Raw genomic sequence first — 23,835 nt, 5'->3', positions numbered from 1 at the left:
TTTGTCCTTCTATGTCCATGACCTCATCCCCTAAAACCTCCATGACCTTTGCCTCGATTCCCATATCCCATGTGAGTCGCCTTCAAGGCTTGTTCCTCATCTAAGCTGCTCATCCTTTGCTCATGCATGAGCAAACTGCTTTGCAATTCATCTATAGACATGTTGTTGGTGTCTTGCACCTCCTCAATAAAGCAGACTACGCAATTAAATTGTGGAGTCATAGATCACAGAATTTTTTCCACCACTGCTGTGTCTCCTTTGTCTTTGCCGTTAGCCTTCATCTTGTTCGCAATCGTAAGTGTACGTACAAAATACTCATTTACTGTCTCTCCAGTCTTCATATGAAGTGTCTCGAACTGCTTCCTCAATACCTGCAGCTGTGCTCGTTTAACTCGCGTCGAACCTTGATACTTCTGATTCACAGAGTCCCATATGTCCTTGGATGTGTTCTTCTTGAGAATCGTCTCAAGAATGGATTGATCCAAAGCTTGGAAAAGATAATTCTTCACATTTAGGTCCTTCAGTTTCTGCTTGTCTAATTGACGCTGTTGTGCCTTAGTAATTGTCATTCCAATGGGTGCAACTGGAACTCTATTTTCCACCAAGTTCTAGTATTCTTTCAAACGTAGGAAATTTTCCATTAGCATTGCCCAATGATCAAAGTGTCCATCGAACTTAGGAATCGAAGGTGCGCAAATATATTTTCTGTTGCCATCACTCTCTCTCACTCAGTGTTTGGCTAGCTGCAGCTATGCGGTTATCAAGCCTACGTGAGGCTCTGATACCAGAATGTTGGTGTGACGACCCCACCTCCCCCTAAGGCGTACCAGAGGGTTCGGCGGACCGCCTGCCCAGCTCTCGCCAGGACTCACTCACTAAAATCACGTGCACACAACCATGAACCATAGATAACATTCACAATTCAAGCTTATAATTTACATTGATAGGAAACAAGGTACAAAGTCTCGATATACTTAAACTAGGTCAAAAGTATACAGTCCAAGTACAAAATGTTCCATTCGAGGAATAGCGCGAGTACAAAACCAAAATTCAAAATAAAGTCTAAAGTAACTAGACTACGCTAGCCTTTACACTTCTCACGCTTCTCTCGTACCCCTGTAAGGAAAACAAACTAATAGGGTGAGCCGAAACCCAGTGAAGTTCCAAATATAAAATTGGCCAACAAAGCAAAGAATAACATAGTAATAGAGAAATAGCGAGCAAACAAGTCATAATCAGGGAAGTAGTACTTCAACTAGCCAAGTAATATCATGTTCGCACTCATATATAAGGATACAGTATTCATGTCTCGGTTCCATTCCAGCTTGATCAATGAGTAGTCGACACTCCGTCAACTTTCAAATAATAACAAATCCAAAATAAAACTTCACTACACGCCAATCCCCGTCCACCGATCAAACCCCCTTTTTCGGGCCCGCACGCCACACGAAACACGGGTGGTAATACTCGAGTATACCGGATTGCCGAGGAGATAACACTCCACTCGACTTTACTAGTGACCCAGGGTTCGTTATCTAATCGACCAGGCCCTTGCCGGCTCGACTCGATTAACTAGCCTCAAGGTTTCTGGAATTCCAGGCAAGATATATTTCAAGTACATGTAAAGCAAGTCAAGTATATTCAATAGCAAGAACAAGTCATTTTAAGACAAGTGCGGTAAAGTACACCCTTGCCTTATCATTCATTTTCATGTAATCACACAAGTCAAGTAGGGGACACATGCAACAAGTACAATTGTATATTTAGAAGCACTCACCACAATGGTGCTCCTAGTTCTCGCGTCGAGGTGGTACTCCGGGTTTGGAGTCCAAATCTGCGAGAAAATTTCAGTTTGAGAACTTTGAAACCCAAGTAGGATTCGAAACTTAAACGTTCCGTTCCTTAAGAATCGCCCAATTAAAACTCATTTGAAAGACACTCGTGAAACACTTGCTCGCTTTTCAAATCATAAGGTTTTGTAACATAGATGTTTGGAAATAATACTTGAGTTGAAAGTACAAGGAAATTCAAGTTTACGTTGACCATTAGGCTTTTCCTCAAGGGTACAAGTTTAGTCAAGTCCTAACGTTTAACACTCAAGAAACATAATAGCCAAAGTCCTCGCTAGTTCAAGTGTTAAGTACTTAACCTTCACTCAAGTCGCTAATATAGTTTTCTACCCCAAGTAAAAATTCGGGCAGCATGCCCTTTGTGTTTACCAAATTTTCCAGCCATTTAGGCTTCATTATTTTTCTCAAACACAACCCAACATCATACATATCAGCAATTTATGTCAAGAGCCGTTCCATAGGCTCACAATATCATAATAATAAGATTCACATCAATAGAAAGTGCAGAAATTCCATATAGCCAAAAGACAGATTTGACGAATAAAAGCGGAAATAACTTATCCGAAGCTACACTTATCGGATTAAGGCGAAACCTATGCCGTTTCGAAGCTAAGATACAGAGCTACAATGTTAATGAAGGTCACTTAGTCCAGTTTCTAATGTAACTTGGTCAAATTCTCGAATTACTAAACCAGAAACCAATTCGTCGGCTGTTTAATCCGAATCAGGTGTTCTTAGAGGCATTTTAAAGCTACTTCAGAACACTACAACTTTCATGTTTTGGCCAAGAGCTAAATCAGAATGGATCCTGGTCAAAAAACGCAATAAACTGGACGTAACTGCTGAAACGGACTGCTGGGAAATACTTAGAACAGTAAGGGTATTTTGGACTTTTCACGTCCTACGTTGCTCCGATTGAGCTGAAATTTTGTATGCACCTATAAAATGCCATTCTCTACAACTTTTCTTCTTTTACCTAAGGCCAAATCGACCTCTAACATACAGATACAAATTCGGACAGAATGTTGGGAAAATTTTCCAGATTCTGGAATTTTGAGTTTCTAGTGCAACTTTCCTTAATTTCTTGGTCTAATCACTACCATAACACCTTATAAAACCTCAATTGCAACATATAAGCATCATACAACAATTTGGGCAGAATTTCCACAAGCCCTAGTTCATCAAATAAATTGGGGAAAACTTCTAAAACATGCTAATCATCCATGATTCCACCACAAAATCAAACTACTAAGCTTAATTTAACAAAATTGAAAGCAAAACTTAGAGAGATAAACTCTTTTACCTTGAATAAAGGTCACTAAGAGTAGCCCAAGCTCTCTCCTTCAAAAATCACACCACAAGCCACTAGCTAATCACTCAAGAACAAGTTTAATCGGTTTACTTTGTTTGTTTTCTCACTAAGTTGTTGGATTTGAAGATGAAATGAAATGTTTTCCTTTGGTGTTTTCCCTCCTCTCTCTCTCGGCCAGCAGCAGCAGAAATGAAGAAGAAATTGGCTAAGTGTTGGAGTTAAATGGATGGTAATTGTCTTGGTTAAGAAGCCATGAGGTGGTGACAAGTGTCACCACCACCACCTCTTTTTTTTTCTCTTTCTTTCTTGGCCACTAATTTCGGTCAACCTTGCTGCAATTTAATAAGATATTATGTACAAAAGTCAACAAACTTGTTGGGTAAGAAAAATGGTGGTCAAGCAGTGCGTTCAATCGGTAATGCGCGGGACCCGCCGGATCGCGCCGTTTTTCTTAAAAACTCACGTACTAGGGTTTTTACTTCCCATTCACTAACCTTATATCATTGCCACTAGTCACATATTATTTCTCACTTAAAAGTCACCTTTAATCCCCAAATTAATTCTTACTCTGTACCGAAAATTCATCCGGCTAAAAATCGTGAAAACCCTAATTTCGCTCCAAACTTGAACCCGAAGCGTAAAACCCTATTTTCTAGGTTTATTTACACTTAGTGTGAAATATTTGGGTAGTGGCCTTTGATAAATACTAATTTTCAAATAAAAGGGTATTTTTGAGGAAAACTACAAGGAATTTGCGAGTCCTCACATTCTCTCCCCCTTAAAAAGAATTTCGACCTCGAAATTCATACCTTTAGTCGTGAACAGGTCGGGGTATTTCTCTTGCATGTCTTTTTCTAGCTCCCAAGTTGCTTCTTCCACTTCATGATGCTTCCACAGAACCTTTACTAAAGGAATCTGCTTGGTTCTCAGGTCCTTCACCTTTCGATCCAATATTTGAATAGGTCGTTCTTCATAGGTTAGGGACTCGTCAAGTTCGACATCTTCAGGTGGCAAAATGTGAGTTGGATCCGGATGATATTTCTTAAGCAAAGAAACATGGAAAACGTCATGGATCCTAGACAAACTAGCTGGTAGCTCAAGTCGATAAGCCACTTTTCCTATTCGCTGAAGTACATTGAAAGGTCCTATATATCGTGGTTGCAACTTTTTCCCTTTTCCTGATCTGATCTTCCCTTTTAATGGTGTAATCCGAAGAAACACCTTGTCCCCCATTTCAAACTCCAAGTCTTTCCTTCTATGATCGGCATAGCTTTTCTGACGGCTTTGGGCTGTTTGAAGCCTCTGGCGAATCATTTTTACTTTCTCATACGCTTCCTCAACCCATGGTATTGTGGTCGGATCTATCACTTTTCTCTCTCCTACTTCCTCCCAATGGATTGGAGATCGACATCTTCGTCCATACAATGTTTCATACGGGGCCATTTGAATAGAGGAATGGTAACTATTGTTATACGCAAACTCAACCAAAGTTAAGTATTGGCTCCAACTTCCTCTAAAATCCACAATACAGGCTCTCAGTATATCCTCAAGAGTTTGGATGGTTCTCTCAGATTGTCCATCAGTTTGTGGATGATACGCTGTACTGTAACTCAATTTAGTCCCTAAAGCCTCTTGTAGTTTCTGCCAAAATCGAGATACAAATCTGGGGTCTCTATCCGATACGATATTCACTGGTACCCCATGTAATCTCACTACCTCATCCATATACAGTTTAGCAAGTTTCTCCAAAGGATATTTCATGTTCATTGGTAGAAAATGTGCAGTCTTAGTTAATCTATCAACTATTACCCAAATTGCATCATGCCCCTTTTGTGTTCGTGGCAATCCTGACACAAAATCCATCGTTATGTGCTCCCATTTCCATTCAGGGATCTCTAAAGGCTGTAACAAACCTAACGGCTTTTGATGTTCAGCTTTTACTTGTTGGCACGTAAGACATTTTTGCACAAACTGGGCAATTTCCGCCTTCATATTTTCCCACCAATACAGACTTCTAAGATCTCGGTACATCTTATTATTCCCTGGGTGTACTGTATACCTAGAGCAATGTGATTCCTCCAAAATCTCCTTTTTCAATTCCTCATCCCTAGGTACCACGACACGATTTCGAAACTTCAGGATTCCAGCAGGACTTAGATTGAAATTAGGTAACTCCCCTTTTTCCATCTTCCCTATCCACTTTTGTACCATTGGGTCCTTCACTTGACCCTCTTTGATTCGTTCCATCAATGCCGATTTCACCTCAATATTTCCAAAAATCACCCTCTTCGATTCTAAACGGGGTTTCCACTCACAGACATCTTCCAACAGGCTCCACTCTCTCACTAGGGAACTTGCTAGTTGAGCTTTCCGGCTTAAAGCATCTGCTACAACGTTGGCCTTTCCAGGATGGTAGTTAATTGTACAATCATAATCCTCTAAGAACTCTACCCACCGACGTTGTCTTAGGTTTAACTCCTTTTGAGAAAACAGATACTTAAGGCTCTTATGATCCGTATAAACCTCAAAAGTTACACCATAAAGATAATGTCGCCATTTCTTCAAAGCGAATACTACAGCTGCAAGCTCTAAATCATGGGTCGGATAATTCTGCTCATGAGGTTTTAATTTCCGAGATGCATAGGCAATCACATTCCTACTCTGCATCAACACACATCCTAGCCCTTCTTTCGAAGCATCGGTATAAACCGTATAGCAATCACTTCCACTAGGCAAAGCTAAAACTGGAGCCACAGTTAATTGCTTCTTAAGCTCTTGGAAACTACTTTCACACTTAACATCCCAAATATACTTTCCCTGCTTCTTGGTCAAGTTAGTCAAGGGTCCTGCAATTCTCGAGAAATTCTTTATAAATCTGCGGTAGTACCCTGCTAAGCCTAGAAAACTTCGCACCTCTGTAGGATTTTCTGGCCGCTTCCACTTAGCCGGGTCTACAGCAAGGCCATCTTTCGAAATTATGTGACCTAGAAATGCCACACTTTCCAACCAAAATTCACACTTACTGAACTTAGCGAACAATTGGTGCTCTCTTAGGGTTTGTAGTACTATCCGCAAATGTTGTTCATGCTCCTCCCTTGACCTCGAATACACTAAGATATCATCAATGAACACCACTACAAACCTATCCAAGTAAGGTTTGAACACTCGATGCATCAAATCCATGAATGCCGCTGGGGCATTGGTTAAACCAAAAGGCATCACTGCGAACTCAAAATGCCCATATCGAGTATTAAATGCCGTTTTTGGCACATCCTCCTTTCTAATTCTCAACTGATAGTACCCTTGTCGCAGATCCAACTTAGAAAACACTACAGCCCCTTGTAACTGATCAAACAACTCATCGATGTGGGGCAAAGGATACTTATTCTTAATGGTTACTGCATTCAATCCTTGATAGTCAATGCACAACCTTAAACTCCCGTCTTTCTTCTTAACAAATAACACTGGAGCTCCCCACGGAGACTCGCTCTCATGAATAAATCCTCGTTCTAGCAAGTCCTGCAGTTGCACCTTCAACTCCTTAAGCTCAGCAGGTGCCATACGATAAGGAGTTTTAGAGATGGGAGTGGTTCCAGGTACTAAATCAACCTTAAATTCAATCTCCCTTTCGGGCGGCAAAGACTCCAACTCTTCCGGAAATACGTCCGGGTATTCACTGATTACTGGCATGTCTTCCACCTTAATCTTTTCTCCCGGAGTATTAATTAGAAAAGCTAGATAACCACGAGCCCCACGACTAAGCAATTTCCTAGCCCTTATACCGGAAATAAGCGCAGAAGAGGCTATCATACCCCTCACATCAAGCTTTAGAGTTGCCTCTCCCGGTATACAAAATTTGACTACTTTCATCTTACAATCTACCCGAGCATGGTAATGAGCTAGCCAATCCATACCTAGGATAACATCGTACCCCTTAATGGCTAGACTAATAAGATCCACTACCAATTTTCGTTCACCAACCCAAATATCACAATTCTTATACACCTCATTTGCCAGCAAGATTTGATTACCCGTAGGTGTTCTTACCTCTAAGTCATAAGGTAACTTTTCAACTTTCAAATCAATTCCAAACATGAATGCAGGATCAACAAAAGAGTGAGTAGCACCGGGATCTATCAAAATTCTGGCTAACCGGTGAAAAACAGGAATCGTACCTTCTACCACCTCCGTTGGTTCAGGCACGGATTGTTGGTCCAGCGAATATACTCTAGTCGGAACCCTCGACCTTGCCCCTCCAGCATTGGTCGGTTTTGGGTTTGACCTGGCAGTCGATTGGGTGTCACTAATCATCGGGCAGTTGACTATCTGGTGTTCCGTACTTCCACATCTTAGGCACTTCCGAGCCTTTCTCCAACATTCATCCTTAGTATGGTTCGGTTTTCCACAATATCCGCATGTTACTCGGGGAGTAGAGGTCTGGCCTCCCTGCGGAATTCCTCTACCTTGTCCTCTACCAACTGGGCCTCCCCTTTGGGCACCTCCCCTCTGGGTACCTCCTCTCGGAGCGCCTCCCCTAGATGCGCTCGAAAACCGTCCACCTCCAGCCCCACGACCAGACTTGGCAGGTGGTGCATTTTGATCACTACGCACAGACCCTTGAACTCCACTAGATCCTCATTTTCGTTTGGCGTGGAAATTCTTCATGTGGGCCCTAGCAGTTTCTATCCTTTGGGCCTTTTCCAAGACCTCCGTAAACGTATTGATCTGAGCTGCCGCTAAGGCTTCCTGTAATTCCACATTTAGCCCTTGTATAAACCTCCGTACTTTCCTTGGCTCCGTAGCAATCAGCTCGGGAGCGAATTTAGACAATTTGGTAAACTGAGTCTCATACTCAGTTACACTCATCATTCCTTGACGAAGTTTAATGAAATCGTCCTCTCGTTTCTCTTGGACAATAGGAGGAAGATATTTCTCGTTAAAATCCCGTACAAAGTTTAGCCAAGTCCATACAGTTCCTTCTCTCTCCCATTTGGCCCTTACTACGTTCCACCAGGCCCTAGCTGGTCCCTCGAACTGAAATACAGCAAATTGAACCTGTCTCTCCTCCGTATAGTTCAGGGCAGTAAAAATATTTATCATGGCCTCAAGCCACTTCTCAGCCTCATACGGGTCTGGTCCTCCTAAGAATTTAGGTGGAGAGAATTTCTGGAATCTCTCCAAGGCTCTATCCTGCCCCAAATCAGGATAACTAGATAAGGTACGACTCATATATCGCGTTGCAACAAGATAACTAGAGACAAGTAAACACGTAAGAAACAAGCACTTTATTTACATAACAAACTGGTCATATATACAGGCCAACAGGTCACATAGTCATAGGCTATCACAGCCAAGGAACATAGAACAAAAGATATTTACATCCACCGTGACACGTTTAAAACAAAAACAAAAGAAGACGTGTCGTGCCACTATGTCCCTAACTATCCCACAAAAACTCCTCAAACCTCAATCCTAACAAGTGGTCTGGCTAGACGCCGACCCAACTGACTCCGAAGACGCACTCAACTCCTCCTCCGAGTCCTCCTCAGGATCCTCCTCAGAAGCATCGGGAACGGCAGGAGCCACAGGCGCTTGGCCATCTCCGGCCAAGTCCTGGAGCACATCGTCAACTAACGCCTCACACTTAGTCAGAATACGACCAGTCCGATCTCGTACATCTCCAACTACTCGCATCAGACATCCAGTCGCCATCTGAGCCTGCTCGCGGAAAGCATCGGTCCGCTGCTGCTCCTCCAGAACCGAGGCCTCCAACTCTCGGATCCGGACTCCCTGGTCTCGTAGTGTAGCTCGAAGACGATCTATCTCTGTATAGCACCTACGATTGGTGCTACCCAATCGCCTCCGCTCGTCGTCCACAGCGAGCACCACTCGGTCAGGATAGGAGTAGGTCTTCCAGCAATCGCAGCGCCGGATCTTGCGCGCTGGGGACCACCTCTGTACCGGCCCACCAGGAATCTCCTGGTATGTAATCACGCGTGAGACGGGCCCCTCCAGATAGGGCTCGCCAGTAGGAGCGTCCGAAGGTATGTCAGTAGGTACGGGCTGGGACGGCCCCGCACCCCCGGTAGCGTCAGCATCCGCCATCACCTATGTTTGCAAATAACATTGCAAAAGTAAGTACGCATCACGAAGAAAACAAGGCTAAAGGCTAAACTCAAGGATAAAACCCTAGCCTATCATATCAAGCACTCAATCTACCTAGATCAATCATAACCTAGGCTCTGATACCACCTGTGACGACCCCACCTCCCCCTAAGGCGTACCAGAGGGTTCGGCGGACCGCCTGCCCAGCTCTCGCCAGGACTCACTCACTCGAATCACGTGCACACAACCATGAACCATAGATAACATTCACAATTCAAGCTTATAATTTACATTGATCGAATTCAGGGTACAAAGTCTCGATATCTTAAACTAGTTCAAAAGTATACAATCCAAGTACCAAAATGTTCCATTCTAGGAATAGCGCGAGTACAAAACCAAAATTCAAAACAAAGTCTAAAGTAACTAGACTACGCTAGCCTTTACACTTCTCACGCTTCTCTCGTACCCCTGTAAGGAAAACAAACTAATAGGGTGAGCCGAAGCCCAGTGAAGTTCCAAATATAAAATTGGCCAACAAAGCGAAGAATAACATAGTAATAGTGAAATAGCGAGCAAACAAGTCAAATCAAGGGAAAAGTACTTCAACTAGCCAAGTAATATCATGTTCGCATTCATATATAAGGATACAGTATTCACGTCTCGGTTCCATTCCAGCTTGATCAATTAGTAGTCGACACTCCGTCAACTTTCAAATAATAACAAATCCAAAATAAAACTTCACTACACGCCAATCCCCGTCCACCAATCAACCCCCCTTTTTTTTTTCGGGCCCGCACGCCACACGAAACACGGGTGGTAATACTCGAGTATACCGGATCGCCGAGGAGATAACACTCCACTCGACTTAACTAGTGACCCAGGGTTCGTTATCTAATCGACCAGGCCCTTGCCGGCTCGACTCGATTAACTAGCCTCAGGGTTTCTGGAATTCCAGGCAATATATATTTCAAGTACATGTAAAGCAAGTCAAGTATATTCAAGTCAAGTCAAGTATATCCAATAGCAAGAACAAGTTATTTTAAGGCAAGTGCGGTAAAGTACACCCTTGCCCTATCATTCATTTTCACGTATTCATACAAGTCAAGTAGGGGACACACGTAACAAGTACAATCGAATATTTGGAAGCACTCACCACAATGGTGCTCCTAGTTCTCGCGTCGAGGTGGTACTCCGGGTTTGGAGTCCAAATCTGCGAGAAAATTTCAGTTTGAGAACTTTGAAACACGAGTAGAATTCGAAACTTAAATGTTCCGTTCATTAAGAATCGATCAATTGAAATTCATTTGAAAGACACTCGTGAAAACTTGCTCGCTTTTCAAATCATAAGGTTTTGTAACATAGATGCTTGGAAATAATACTTGAGTTGAAAGTACAAGGAAATTCAAGTTTACATTGGCCATTAAGTCTTTTCCTCAAGGGTACAAGTTCGGCCAAGTCTTAACATATACACTCGAGACACATAGTAGCAAAGGTACTCGCTAGTTCAAGTGATAATCACTTAATCTTCACTCAAGTCGCTAATATAGTTTTCTAGTCCTCGAGTAAAAATTCGGGCAGCATGCCCTTTGTGTTTACCTAATTTTCCAGCCATTTAGGCTTCATTATTTTTCTCAAACACAACCCAACATCATACATATCAACAATTTATGTCAAGAGCCGTTCCATAGGCTCACAATATCATAATAATAAGATTCACATCAATAGCAAGTGCAGAAATTCCATGTAGCCAAAAGACAGATTTGACGTATAAAAGCGGAAATAACTTATCCGAGGCTACGCTTATCGGATTAAGGCGAAACCTATGCCCTTTCGAAGCTAAGATATAGAGCTACAATGTTCATGAAGGTCACTTAGTCCAGTTTCTAATGTAACTTGGTCAAATTCTCGAATTACTAAACCAGAAACCAATTCGTCGGCTATTTAAACGCAGAACACTGTAATGGTCATAACTCAGTGTACACAAGTCCGAATCAGGTGTTCTTAGAGGCATTTTGAAGCTACTTCAGAACACTACAACTTTAATGTTTTGGCCCAGAGCTAAATCAGAATGGATCCTGGTCAACAAACGCGATAAACTGGACTTAACTGAAGAAACGGACTGCTGGGAAATACTTAGAACATTAAGGGTATTTTGGACTTTTCACGTCCTACGTTGCTCCGATTGAGCTGAAATTTTGTAGGCACCTATAAAATGCCATTCCCTACAACTTTTATTCTTTGAACTAAGGCCAATTCGGCCTTTATCACATAGATACAAATTCGGACAGAATGTTGGGAAAATTTTCCAGATTTTGGAATTTTGAGTTTCTAGTGCAACTTTCCTTAATTTCTTGGTCTAATCACTACCACAACACCTTATAAAACTTCAATTGCAACATATAAGCATCTTACAACAATTTGGGCAGAATTTCCACAAGCCCTAGTTCATCAAATAAATTGGGGAAAACTTCTAAAACATGCTCATCATCCATGATCTCACCACAAGAGCAAGTTGCCAAGCTTAATTTAACAAAATTGAAAGTAAAACTTAGAGAGATAAGCTCTCTTACCTTGACTAGAAGTCACTACAAGTAGCCCAAGCTTTCTCTTCCAAAAATCACACCACAAGCCACTAGCTAATCACTCAAGGACAAGTTTAATCGGTTTACTTTGTTTGTTTTCTCACTAAGTTGTTGGATTTGATGATGAAATGGAATGTTTTCCTTTGGGTTTTCTCTCCTCTCTCTCTCGGCCAGAACCAGCAGAAATGAAGAAGAAATTGGCTAAGTGTTGGAGTTAAATGGATGGTAATGATCTTGGTTAAGAAGCCATGAGGTGGTGACAAGTGTCACCACCACCACCTCTTTTTTTTTTTCTCTTTCTTTCTTGCCTTTCTTGGCCACTAATTTCGGTCAAGCTTGCTACAATTTAAGAAGATATTATGTACAAAAGTCAACAAACTTGTTGGGTAAGAAAAATGGTGGTCAAGTAGTGCGTTCAATCGGTAATGCGCGGGACCCGCCGGATCGCGCCGTTTTTCTTAAAAACTCACGTACTAGGGTTTTTACTTCCCATTCACTAACCTTATATCCTTGCCACTAGTCACATATTATTTCTCACTTAAAAGTCACTTTTAATCCCCAAATTAATTCTTACTCTGTACCGAAAATTCATCCGGCTAAAAATCGCGAAAACCCTAATTTCGCTCCAAACTTGAAACCGAAGCGTAAAACCCTATTTTCTAGGTTTATTTACACTTAGAGTGAAATATTTGGGTAGTGGCCTTTGATAAATACTAATTTTCAAATAAAAGGGTATTTTTGAGGAAAAATACAAGGAATTTGCGAGTCCTCACATTCTCTCCCCCTTAAAAGAATTTCGACCTCGAAATTCATACCTTTAGTCGTGAACAGGTCGGGGTATTTCTCTTGCATGTCTTTTTCTAGCTCCCAAGTTGCTTCTTCCACTTCATGATGCTTCCACAGAACCTTTACTAAAGGAATCTGCTTGGTTCTCAGGTCCTTCACCTTTCGATCCAATATTTGAATAGGTCGTTCTTCATAGGTTAGGGACTCGTCAAGTTCGACATCTTCAGGTGGCAAAATGTGAGTTGGATCCGGATGATATTTCTTAAGCAAAGAAACATGGAAAACGTCATGGATCCTAGACAAACTAGCTGGTAGCTCAAGTCGATAAGCCACTTTTCCTATTCGCTGAAGTACATTGAAAGGTCCTATATATCGTGGTTGCAACTTTTTCCCTTTTCCTGATCTGATCTTCCCTTTTAATGGTGTAATCCGAAGAAACACCTTGTCCCCCATTTCAAACTCCAAGTCTTTCCTTCTATGATCGGCATAGCTTTTCTGACGGCTTTGGGCTGTTTGAAGCCTCTGGCGAATCATTTTTACTTTCTCATACGCTTCCTCAACCCATGGTATTGTGGTCGGATCTATCACTTTTCTCTCTCCTACTTCCTCCCAATGGATTGGAGATCGACATCTTTGTCCATACAATGTTTCATACGGGGCCATTTGAATAGAGGAATGGTAACTATTGTTATACGCAAACTCAACCAAAGTTAAGTATTGGCTCCAACTTCCTCTAAAATCCACAATACAGGCTCTCAGTATATCCTCAAGAGTTTGGATGGTTCTCTCAGATTGTCCATCAGTTTGTGGATGATACGCTGTACTGTAACTCAATTTAGTCCCTAAAGCCTCTTGTAGTTTCTGCCAAAATCGAGATACAAATCTGGGGTCTCTATCCGATACGATATTCACTGGTACCCCATGTAATCTCACTACCTCATCCATATACAGTTTAGCAAGTTTCTCCAAAGGATATTTCATGTTCATTGGTAGAAAATGTGCAGTCTTAGTTAATCTATCAACTATTACCCAAATTGCATCATGCCCCTTTTGTGTTCGTGGCAATCCTGACACAAAATCCATCGTTATGTGCTCCCATTTCCATTCAGGGATCTCTAAATGCTGTAACAAACCTAACGGCTTTTGATGTTCAGCTTTTACTTGTTGGCACGTAAGACATTTTTGCACAAACTGGGCAATTTCTGCCTTCATATTTTCCCACCAATACAGACTTCTAAGATCTCGGTACATCTTATTATTCCCTGGGTGTACTGTATACCTAGAGCAATGTGATTCCTCCAAAATCTCCTTTTTCAATTCCTCATCCCTAGGTACCACGACACGATTTCGAAACTTCAGGATTCCAGCAGGACTTAGATTGAAATTAGGTAACTCCCCTTTTTCCATCTTCCCTATCCACTTTTGTACCATTGGGTCCTTCACTTGACCCTCTTTGATTCGTTCCATCAATGCCGATTTCACCTCAATATTTCCAAAAATCACCCTCTTCGATTCTAAACGGGGTTTCCACTCACAGACATCTTCCAACAGGCTCCACTCTCTCACTAGGGAACTTGCTAGTTGAGCTTTCCGGCTTAAAGCATCTGCTACAACGTTGGCCTTTCCAGGATGGTAGTTAATTGTACAATCATAATCCTCTAAGAACTCTACCCACCGACGTTGTCTTAGGTTTAACTCCTTTTGAGAAAACAGATACTTAAGGCTCTTATGATCCGTATAAACCTCAAAAGTTACACCATAAAGATAATGTCGCCATTTCTTCAAAGCGAATACTACAGCTGCAAGCTCTAAATCATGGGTCGGATAATTCTGCTCATGAGGTTTTAATTTCCGAGATGCATAGGCAATCACATTCCTACTCTGCATCAACACACATCCTAGCCCTTCTTTCGAAGCATCGGTATAAACCGTATAGCAATCACTTCCACTAGGCAAAGCTAAAACTGGAGCCACAGTTAATTGCTTCTTAAGCTCTTGGAAACTACTTTCACACTTAACATCCCAAATATACTTTCCCTGCTTCTTGGTCAAGTTAGTCAAGGGTCCTGCAATTCTCGAGAAATTCTTTATAAATCTGCGGTAGTACCCTGCTAAGCCTAGAAAACTTCGCACCTCTGTAGGATTTTCTGGCCGCTTCCACTTAGCCGGGTCTACAGCAAGGCCATCTTTCGAAATTATGTGACCTAGAAATGCCACACTTTCCAACCAAAATTCACACTTACTGAACTTAGCGAACAATTGGTGCTCTCTTAGGGTTTGTAGTACTATCCGCAAATGTTGTTCATGCTCCTCCCTTGACCTCGAATACACTAAGATATCATCAATGAACACCACTACAAACCTATCCAAGTAAGGTTTGAACACTCGATGCATCAAATCCATGAATGCCGCTGGGGCATTGGTTAAACCAAAAGGCATCACTGCGAACTCAAAATGCCCATATCGAGTATTAAATGCCGTTTTTGGCACATCCTCCTTTCTAATTCTCAACTGATAGTACCCTTGTCGCAGATCCAACTTAGAAAACACTACAGCCCCTTGTAACTGATCAAACAACTCATCGATGTGGGGCAAAGGATACTTATTCTTAATGGTTACTGCATTCAATCCTTGATAGTCAATGCACAACCTTAAACTCCCGTCTTTCTTCTTAACAAATAACACTGGAGCTCCCCACGGAGACTCGCTCTCATGAATAAATCCTCGTTCTAGCAAGTCCTGCAGTTGCACCTTCAACTCCTTAAGCTCAGCAGGTGCCATACGATAAGGAGTTTTAGAGATGGGAGTGGTTCCAGGTACTAAATCAACCTTAAATTCAATCTCCCTTTCGGGCGGCAAAGACTCCAACTCTTCCGGAAATACGTCCGGGTATTCACTGATTACTGGCATGTCTTCCACCTTAATCTTTTCTCCCGGAGTATTAATTAGAAAAGCTAGATAACCACGAGCCCCACGACTAAGCAATTTCCTAGCCCTTATACCGGAAATAAGCGCAGAAGAGGCTATCATACCCCTCACATCAAGCTTTAGAGTTGCCTCTCCCGGTATACAAAATTTGACTACTTTCATCTTACAATCTACCCGAGCATGGTAATGAGCTAGCCAATCCATACCTAGGATAACATCGTACCCCTTAATGGCTAGACTAATAAGATCCACTACCAATTTTCGTTCACCAACCCAAATATCACAATTCTTATACACCTCATTTGCCAGCAAGATTTGATTACCCGTAGGTGTTCTTACCTCTAAGTCATAAGGTAACTTTTCAACTTTCAAATCAATTCCAAACATGAATGCAGGATCAACAAAAGAGTGAGTAGCACCGGGATCTATCAAAATTCTGGCTAACCGGTGAAAAACAGGAATCGTACCTTCTACCACCTCCGTTGGTTCAGGCACGGATTGTTGGTCCAGCGAATATACTCTAGCCGGAACCCTCGACCTTGCCCCTCCAGCATTGGTCGGTTTTGGGTTTGACCTGGCAGTCGATTGGGTGTCACTAATCATCGGGCAGTTGACTATCTGGTGTTCCGTACTTCCACATCTTAGGCACTTCCGAGCCTTTCTCCAACATTCATCCTTAGTATGGTTCGGTTTTCCACAATATCCGCATGTTACTCGGGGAGTAGAGGTCTGGCCTCCCTGCGGAATTCCTCTACCTTGTCCTCTACCAACTGGGCCTCCCCTTTGGGCACCTCCCCTCTGGGTACCTCCTCTCGGAGCGCCTCCCCTAGATGCGCTCGAAAACCGTCCACCTCCAGCCCCACGACCAGACTTGGCAGGTGGTGCATTTTGATCACTACGCACAGACCCTTGAACTCCACTAGATCCTCATTTTCGTTTGGCGTGGAAATTCTTCATGTGGGCCCTAGCAGTTTCTATCCTTTGGGCCTTTTCCAAGACCTCCGTAAACGTATTGATCTGAGCTGCCGCTAAGGCTTCCTGTAATTCCACATTTAGCCCTTGTATAAACCTCCGTACTTTCCTTGGCTCCGTAGCAATCAGCTCGGGAGCGAATTTAGACAATTTGGTAAACTGAGTCTCATACTCAGTTACACTCATCATTCCTTGACGAAGTTTAATGAAATCGTCCTCTCGTTTCTCTTGGACAATAGGAGGAAGATATTTCTCGTTAAAATCCCGCACAAAGTTTAGCCAAGTCCATACAGTTCCTTCTCTCTCCCATTTGGCCCTTACTACGTTCCACCAGGCCCTAGCTGGTCCCTCGAACTGAAATACAGCAAATTGAACCTGTCTCTCCTCCGTATAGTTCAGGGCAGTAAAAATATTTATCATGGCCTCAAGCCACTTCTCAGCCTCATACGGGTCTGGTCCTCCTAAGAATTTAGGTGGAGAGAATTTCTGGAAACTCTCCAAGGCTCTATCCTGCCACAAATCAGGATAACTAGATAAGGTACGACTCATATATCGCGTTGCAACAAGATAACTAGAGACAAGTAAACACGTAAGAAACAAGCACTTTATTTACATAACAAACTGGTCATATATACAGGCCAACAGGTCACATAGTCATAGGCTATCACAGCCAAGGAACATAGAACAAAAGATATTTACATCCACCGTGACACGTTTAAAACAAAAACAAAAGAAGACGTGTCGTGCCACTATGTCCCTAACTATCCCACAAAAACTCCTCAAACCTCAATCCTAACAAGTGGTCTGGCTAGACGCCGACCCAACTGACTCCGAAGACGCACTCAACTCCTCCTCCGAGTCCTCCTCAGGATCCTCCTCAGAAGCATCGGGAACGGCAGGAGCCACAGGCGCTTGGCCATCTCCGGCCAAGTCCTGGAGCACATCGTCAACTAACGCCTCACACTTAGTCAGAATACGACCAGTCCGATCTCGTACATCTCCAACTACTCGCAACAGACATCCAGTCGCCATCTGAGCCTGCTCGCGGAAAGCATCGGTCCGCTGCTGCTCCTCCAGAACCGAGGCCTCCAACTCTCGGATCCGGACTCCCTGGTCTCGTAGTGTAGCTCGAAGACGATCTATCTCTGTATAGCACCTACGATTGGTGCTACCCAATCGCCTCCGCTCGTCGTCCACAGCGAGCACCACTCGGTCAGGATAGGAGTAGGTCTTCCAGCAATCGCAGCGCCGGAACTTGCGCGCTGGGGACCACCTCTGTACCGGCCCACCAGGAACCTCCTGGTAGGCATGGCCACGGTTCCAGAACCGCCGATTCTGGTTCCAGAACCGCCGGTTCTGGTTCTTCAAAGAGGTAGAACCAGAACCGCACCATATAAGATGGTTCTGGTTCTGGTTCCAGAACCGGCGGTTCTGGTTCTTCAAAGAGGTAGAACCAGAACCGCATAGTTCTGATTTCGATTCCTTATGGTTCCGGTTCCGGTTCCGGTTCCGTATGGTTGTTTCTTTCTTCCGTAGAGAGCCCCCGAGAGCAAAAATTGAAGAAGCTCCCTTTTTTTCTTCGAATACAAGCTTTTTCTTTGGAGCCCTTCTTTGCAATTTTTTCCTCTTGGATCCGTTGAGAGCTTGGTCAAAAGGTTGTGGTGGATCATGATGATCATCATGATGTCTCTACTTTTATTATTTTTTATATTAATTATTTTTAATTTTTTTAACGGTTCTGGAACCGGCGGTTCTGGTTCTGGTTCTATTTTTTAGAGAACCAGAACCGGAACCTTTATCCAAGGTTCTACTACGGTTCTGGTTCCACGGTTCTGGTTCCGGTTCTGGTCCGGTTCCAAACGGTCCGGTTCCGGTCCGATTCCCGGTTCCAAATGGAACCATGGCCATGCCTACCTCCTGGTATGTAATCACGCGTGAGACGGGCCCCTCCAGATAGGGCTCGCCAGTAGGAGCGTCCAATGGTATGTCAGTAGGTACGGGCTGGGACGGCCCCGCACCCCCGGTAGCGTCAGCATCCGCCATCACCTATGTTTGCAAATAACATTGCAAAAGTAAGTACGCATCACGAAGAAAACAAGGCTAAAGGCTAAACTCAAGGATAAAACCCTAGCCTATCATATCAAGCACTCAATCTACCTAGATCAATCATAACCTAGGCTCTGATACCACCTGTGACGACCCCACCTCCCCCTAAGGCGTACCAGAGGGTTCGGCGGACCGCCTGCCCAGCTCTCGCCAGGACTCACTCACTCGAATCACGTGCACACAACCATGAACCATAGATAACATTCACAATTCAAGCTTATAATTTACATTGATCGAATTCAGGGTACAAAGTCTCGATATCTTAAACTAGTTCAAAAGTATACAATCCAAGTACCAAAATGTTCCATTCTAGGAATAGCGCGAGTACAAAACCAAAATTCAAAACAAAGTCTAAAGTAACTAGACTACGCTAGCCTTTACACTTCTCACGCTTCTCTCGTACCCCTGTAAGGAAAACAAACTAATAGGGTGAGCCGAAGCCCAGTGAAGTTCCAAATATAAAATTGGCCAACAAAGCGAAGAATAACATAGTAATAGTGAAATAGCGAGCAAACAAGTCAAATCAAGGGAAAAGTACTTCAACTAGCCAAGTAATATCATGTTCGCATTCATATATAAGGATACAGTATTCACGTCTCGGTTCTATTCCAGCTTGATCAATTAGTAGTCGACACTCCGTCAACTTTCAAATAATAACAAATCCAAAATAAAACTTCACTACACGCCAATCCCCGTCCACCAATCAACCCCCCTTTTTTTTTTCGGGCCCGCACGCCACACGAAACACGGGTGGTAATACTCGAGTATACCGGATCGCCGAGGAGATAACAATCCACTCGACTTAACTAGTGACCCAGGGTTCGTTATCTAATCGACCAGGCCCTTGCCGGCTCGACTCGATTAACTAGCCTCAGGGTTTCTGGAATTCCAGGCAATATATATTTCAAGTACATGTAAAACAAGTCAAGTATATTCAAGTCAAGTCAAGTATATCCAATAGCAAGAACAAGTTATTTTAAGGCAAGTGCGGTAAAGTACACCCTTGCCCTATCATTCATTTTCACGTATTCATACAAGTCAAGTAGGGGGCACACGTAACAAGTACAATCGAATATTTGGAAGCACTCACCACAATGGTGCTCCTAGTTCTCGCGTCGAGGTGGTACTCCGGGTTTGGAGTCCAAATCTGCGAGAAAATTTCAGTTTGAGAACTTTGAAACACGAGTAGAATTCGAAACTTAAATGTTCCGTTCATTAAGAATCGACCAATTGAAATTCATTTGAAAGACACTCGTGAAAACTTGCTCGCTTTTCAAATCATAAGGTTTTGTAACATAGATGCTTGGAAATAATACTTGAGTTGAAAGTACAAGGAAATTCAAGTTTACATTGGCCATTAAGTCTTTTCCTCAAGGGTACAAGTTCGGCCAAGTCTTAACATATACACTCGAGACACATAGTAGCAAAGGTACTCGCTAGTTCAAGTGATAATCACTTAATCTTCACTCAAGTCGCTAATATAGTTTTCTAGTCCTCGAGTAAAAATTCGGGCAGCATGCCCTTTGTGTTTACCTAATTTTCCAGCCATTTAGGCTTCATTATTTTTCTCAAACACAACCCAACATCATACATATCAACAATTTATGTCAAGAGCCGTTCCATAGGCTCACAATATCATAATAATAAGATTCACATCAATAGCAAGTGCAGAAATTCCATGTAGCCAAAAGACAGATTTGACGTATAAAAGCGGAAATAACTTATCCGAGGCTACGCTTATCGGATTAAGGCGAAACCTATGCCCTTTCGAAGCTAAGATATAGAGCTACAATGTTAATGAAGGTCACTTAGTCCAGTTTCTAATGTAACTTGGTCAAATTCTCGAATTACTAAACCAGAAACCAATTCGTCGGCTATTTAAACGCAGAACACTGTAATGGTCATAACTCAGTGTACACAAGTCCGAATCAGGTGTTCTTAGAGGCATTTTGAAGCTACTTCAGAACACTACAACTTTAATGTTTTGGCCCAGAGCTAAATCAGAATGGATCCTGGTCAACAAACGCGATAAACTGGACTTAACTGAAGAAACGGACTGCTGGGAAATACTTAGAACATTAAGGGTATTTTGGACTTTTCACGTCCTACGTTGCTCCGATTGAGCTGAAATTTTGTAGGCACCTATAAAATGCCATTCCCTACAACTTTTATTCTTTGAACTAAGGCCAATTCGGCCTTTATCACATAGATACAAATTCGGACAGAATGTTGGGAAAATTTTCCAGATTTTGGAATTTTGAGTTTCTAGTGCAACTTTCCTTAATTTCTTGGTCTAATCACTACCACAACACCTTATAAAACTTCAATTGCAACATATAAGCATCTTACAACAATTTGGGCAGAATTTCCACAAGCCCTAGTTCATCAAATAAATTGGGGAAAACTTCTAAAACATGCTCATCATCCATGATCTCACCACAAGAGCAAGTTGCCAAGCTTAATTTAACAAAATTGAAAGTAAAACTTAGAGAGATAAGCTCTCTTACCTTGACTAGAAGTCACTACAAGTAGCCCAAGCTTTCTCTTCCAAAAATCACACCACAAGCCACTAGCTAATCACTCAAGGACAAGTTTAATCGGTTTACTTTGTTTGTTTTCTCACTAAGTTGTTGGATTTGATGATGAAATGGAATGTTTTCCTTTGGGTTTTCTCTCCTCTCTCTCTCGGCCAGAACCAGCAGAAATGAAGAAGAAATTGGCTAAGTGTTGGAGTTAAATGGATGGTAATGATCTTGGTTAAGAAGCCATGAGGTGGTGACAAGTGTCACCACCACCACCTCTTTTTTTTTTTCTCTTTCTTTCTTGCCTTTCTTGGCCACTAATTTCGGTCAAGCTTGCTACAATTTAAGAAGATATTATGTACAAAAGTCAACAAACTTGTTGGGTAAGAAAAATGGTGGTCAAGTAGTGCGTTCAATCGGTAATGCGCGGGACCCGCCGGATCGCGCCGTTTTTCTTAAAAACTCACGTACTAGGGTTTTTACTTCCCATTCACTAACCTTATATCCTTGCCACTAGTCACATATTATTTCTCACTTAAAAGTCACTTTTAATCCCCAAATTAATTCTTACTCTGTACCGAAAATTCATCCGGCTAAAAATCGCGAAAACCCTAATTTCGCTCCAAACTTGAAACCGAAGCGTAAAACCCTATTTTCTAGGTTTATTTACACTTAGAGTGAAATATTTGGGTAGTGGCCTTTGATAAATACTAATTTTCAAATAAAAGGGTATTTTTGAGGAAAAATACAAGGAATTTGCGAGTCCTCACACGCGAGGTTGAGTATATATATATTTTTTTTATTTTTGTTTTTATTTAATAATAAAATTACGTATATTATTTTTATTTTTTTATTTTTTATTTTCATAGTAAAATTACGTATATATCCTTAATATTTTATTATTTATTAAGAAAAAAATATTATTTTATTTATTTTTTAAAAAATAAAATAATTATTTTTTATTTTTTTCGAGCTCGAACTCGGCTCGACTTGATTTGAGTCGAGCTCGAGCTTGAAAATTGCCGGCTCGTCAAGCTCGAGCTCGAGTTCGAGCTTGGTAAAATTCAGTCAAGGCTCGGCTTGATTAGTTCAAAACTCGACTCGACTCGGCTCGTTTGCAGCCCTAGTTCCAAGCACTAGAGTCGAGCACAAAATAAGGCTTTGGACCTGTACGCATTTGGTTGATTGGATGGCAACATTTAACTGGGCTGAGTATGTCAGCACCAATACGTTGGCGGTTGCATCTTCATTCTGCTGGTAAGATTAGGTACTTGTAGTCATGATTGAAGTCTGCTTTAATGGTTAGATAAGGCAACGATAAATCACTTTTGCGTGTATATAAACTACTGTCTGCATTTCCATGTTCTCTTGAAGTTAGTGTGACGGATTGATTATATTATGCTGAAATGAATGCATCTATAATGAGGCAAGCCAGGTCAAGTTTATTTGTAATTGAATTAATGGGTCTATTGTATTGCAAATTCATTATCTTGACCGAGTGCAAATACTAAAGCATAAAGTGCCAAGAACTATACCAAGAGCAAAGGCATGGACAGATGCTCTGATCTCTGAAAGGGATGCATTAGAGATTAAGAATTTTGGGGTTTATGGAAAAGGAAAGCTGATAACATGTTATTTATTGTTTACCTCATATCATATAAAAAGTAGGTGTATGTATTACGTGGCTTGCATATTGAAATGGCTGGTTTAATTTGATGTTAAAGGTTGGACCACATGATCCGGTAGAGAATGAATATGGTGCGTGGCATACTGAACTACCCCCTGATTTGGTAGGGATGATGATGGACAGCGAGCATGCTGATATCGGTGTAAGTGGGCCTGTTCCATGATTAACGAAATTTATGTAAACATTGACGTAATTACTGCATATTATTGTCAAGATTATGAGTTAAAGTAACGTACACGCTTGTAAAACATACAGCTACATGTTAATATATGAAACCAATTCCAATATTACATTGAACAAATAAGTTATCTTCAATTGCAATCACTTGCGTGTAAAACATAAATGTAGTGATCTTTTGGATAATCATGTTATAAATATATGAAAATTATAGGTTCGCTTTGACCATTTTATTGCATGTGATAGAACTTGCAGTTAATGTGTTATGCCGATAGTACAAATTTTAAATTAGGAACTTTCACTTAGATGTAGTACTATTGTTTAATTCAGTATTGTATTCTATTCTTGAGAGCATGTGGCTGATTTATGGATTGGTAATGTTGTCAGTTCAAAAACGAACTGCAGGCTGAGCTAAATGAGTTGTATAACATTGCTATTAGTAGCCAACGAAGAATATTAAAGATTGCAGAAATGCTCTGTTCTCATCCGAGAGCTAAAGCTGTATCGTTTGGGGCTGAAGCATTGGACAAAGGAAAAAATTCTATACAGAAAACAAATACAATGCACCAGGGTCCTGATACCGAAGAAGAGTTGGAATTTCAATCTGCAGAAGAAGGGGGCAACGATGAGGATGGTGCTGCTGATGAAATTGATGAGGAATGGTCTAAAAAAGGAGCAAATTGCAGTGCAGTAAGAGGAGAGGGATGTCGGTGAAGGTAATAGGACAAGCGAAACCAGAGAACTCCCAAAGCTGAATGAAGATGTAATGGACATAAACAATCTAATTTATACCTCATCAGTCGTGCCT

At 41.9% G+C, this 23,835-nt stretch overlaps 2 protein-coding genes across 2 annotated transcripts; both read right to left on the bottom strand.

The window, feature by feature from the left end:
* Positions 1–7,797: 7,797 nt before the first annotated feature.
* Positions 7,798–8,391, bottom strand: LOC113751895. Its single transcript, XM_027296041.1, has one exon. The coding sequence runs from the start codon at positions 8,389–8,391 to the stop codon at positions 7,798–7,800; it is 594 nt and encodes a 197-aa protein (XP_027151842.1).
* Positions 8,392–16,490: 8,099 nt separating this feature from the next.
* LOC113751894 lies at positions 16,491–17,084 on the bottom strand. Its single transcript, XM_027296040.1, has one exon. It carries the CDS (start codon positions 17,082–17,084, stop codon positions 16,491–16,493), a length of 594 nt encoding a protein of 197 aa, XP_027151841.1.
* Between the last annotated feature and the right edge of the window lie 6,751 nt (positions 17,085–23,835).

This window comes from Coffea eugenioides, chromosome 11, assembly GCF_003713205.1.
Source record: "Coffea eugenioides isolate CCC68of chromosome 11, Ceug_1.0, whole genome shotgun sequence".
Taxonomy (NCBI): Eukaryota; Viridiplantae; Streptophyta; class Magnoliopsida; order Gentianales; family Rubiaceae; genus Coffea; species Coffea eugenioides.
The sequence above is the reverse complement of the archived record's forward strand: the minus strand, read 5'-3'. Positions and strand labels throughout refer to the sequence as shown.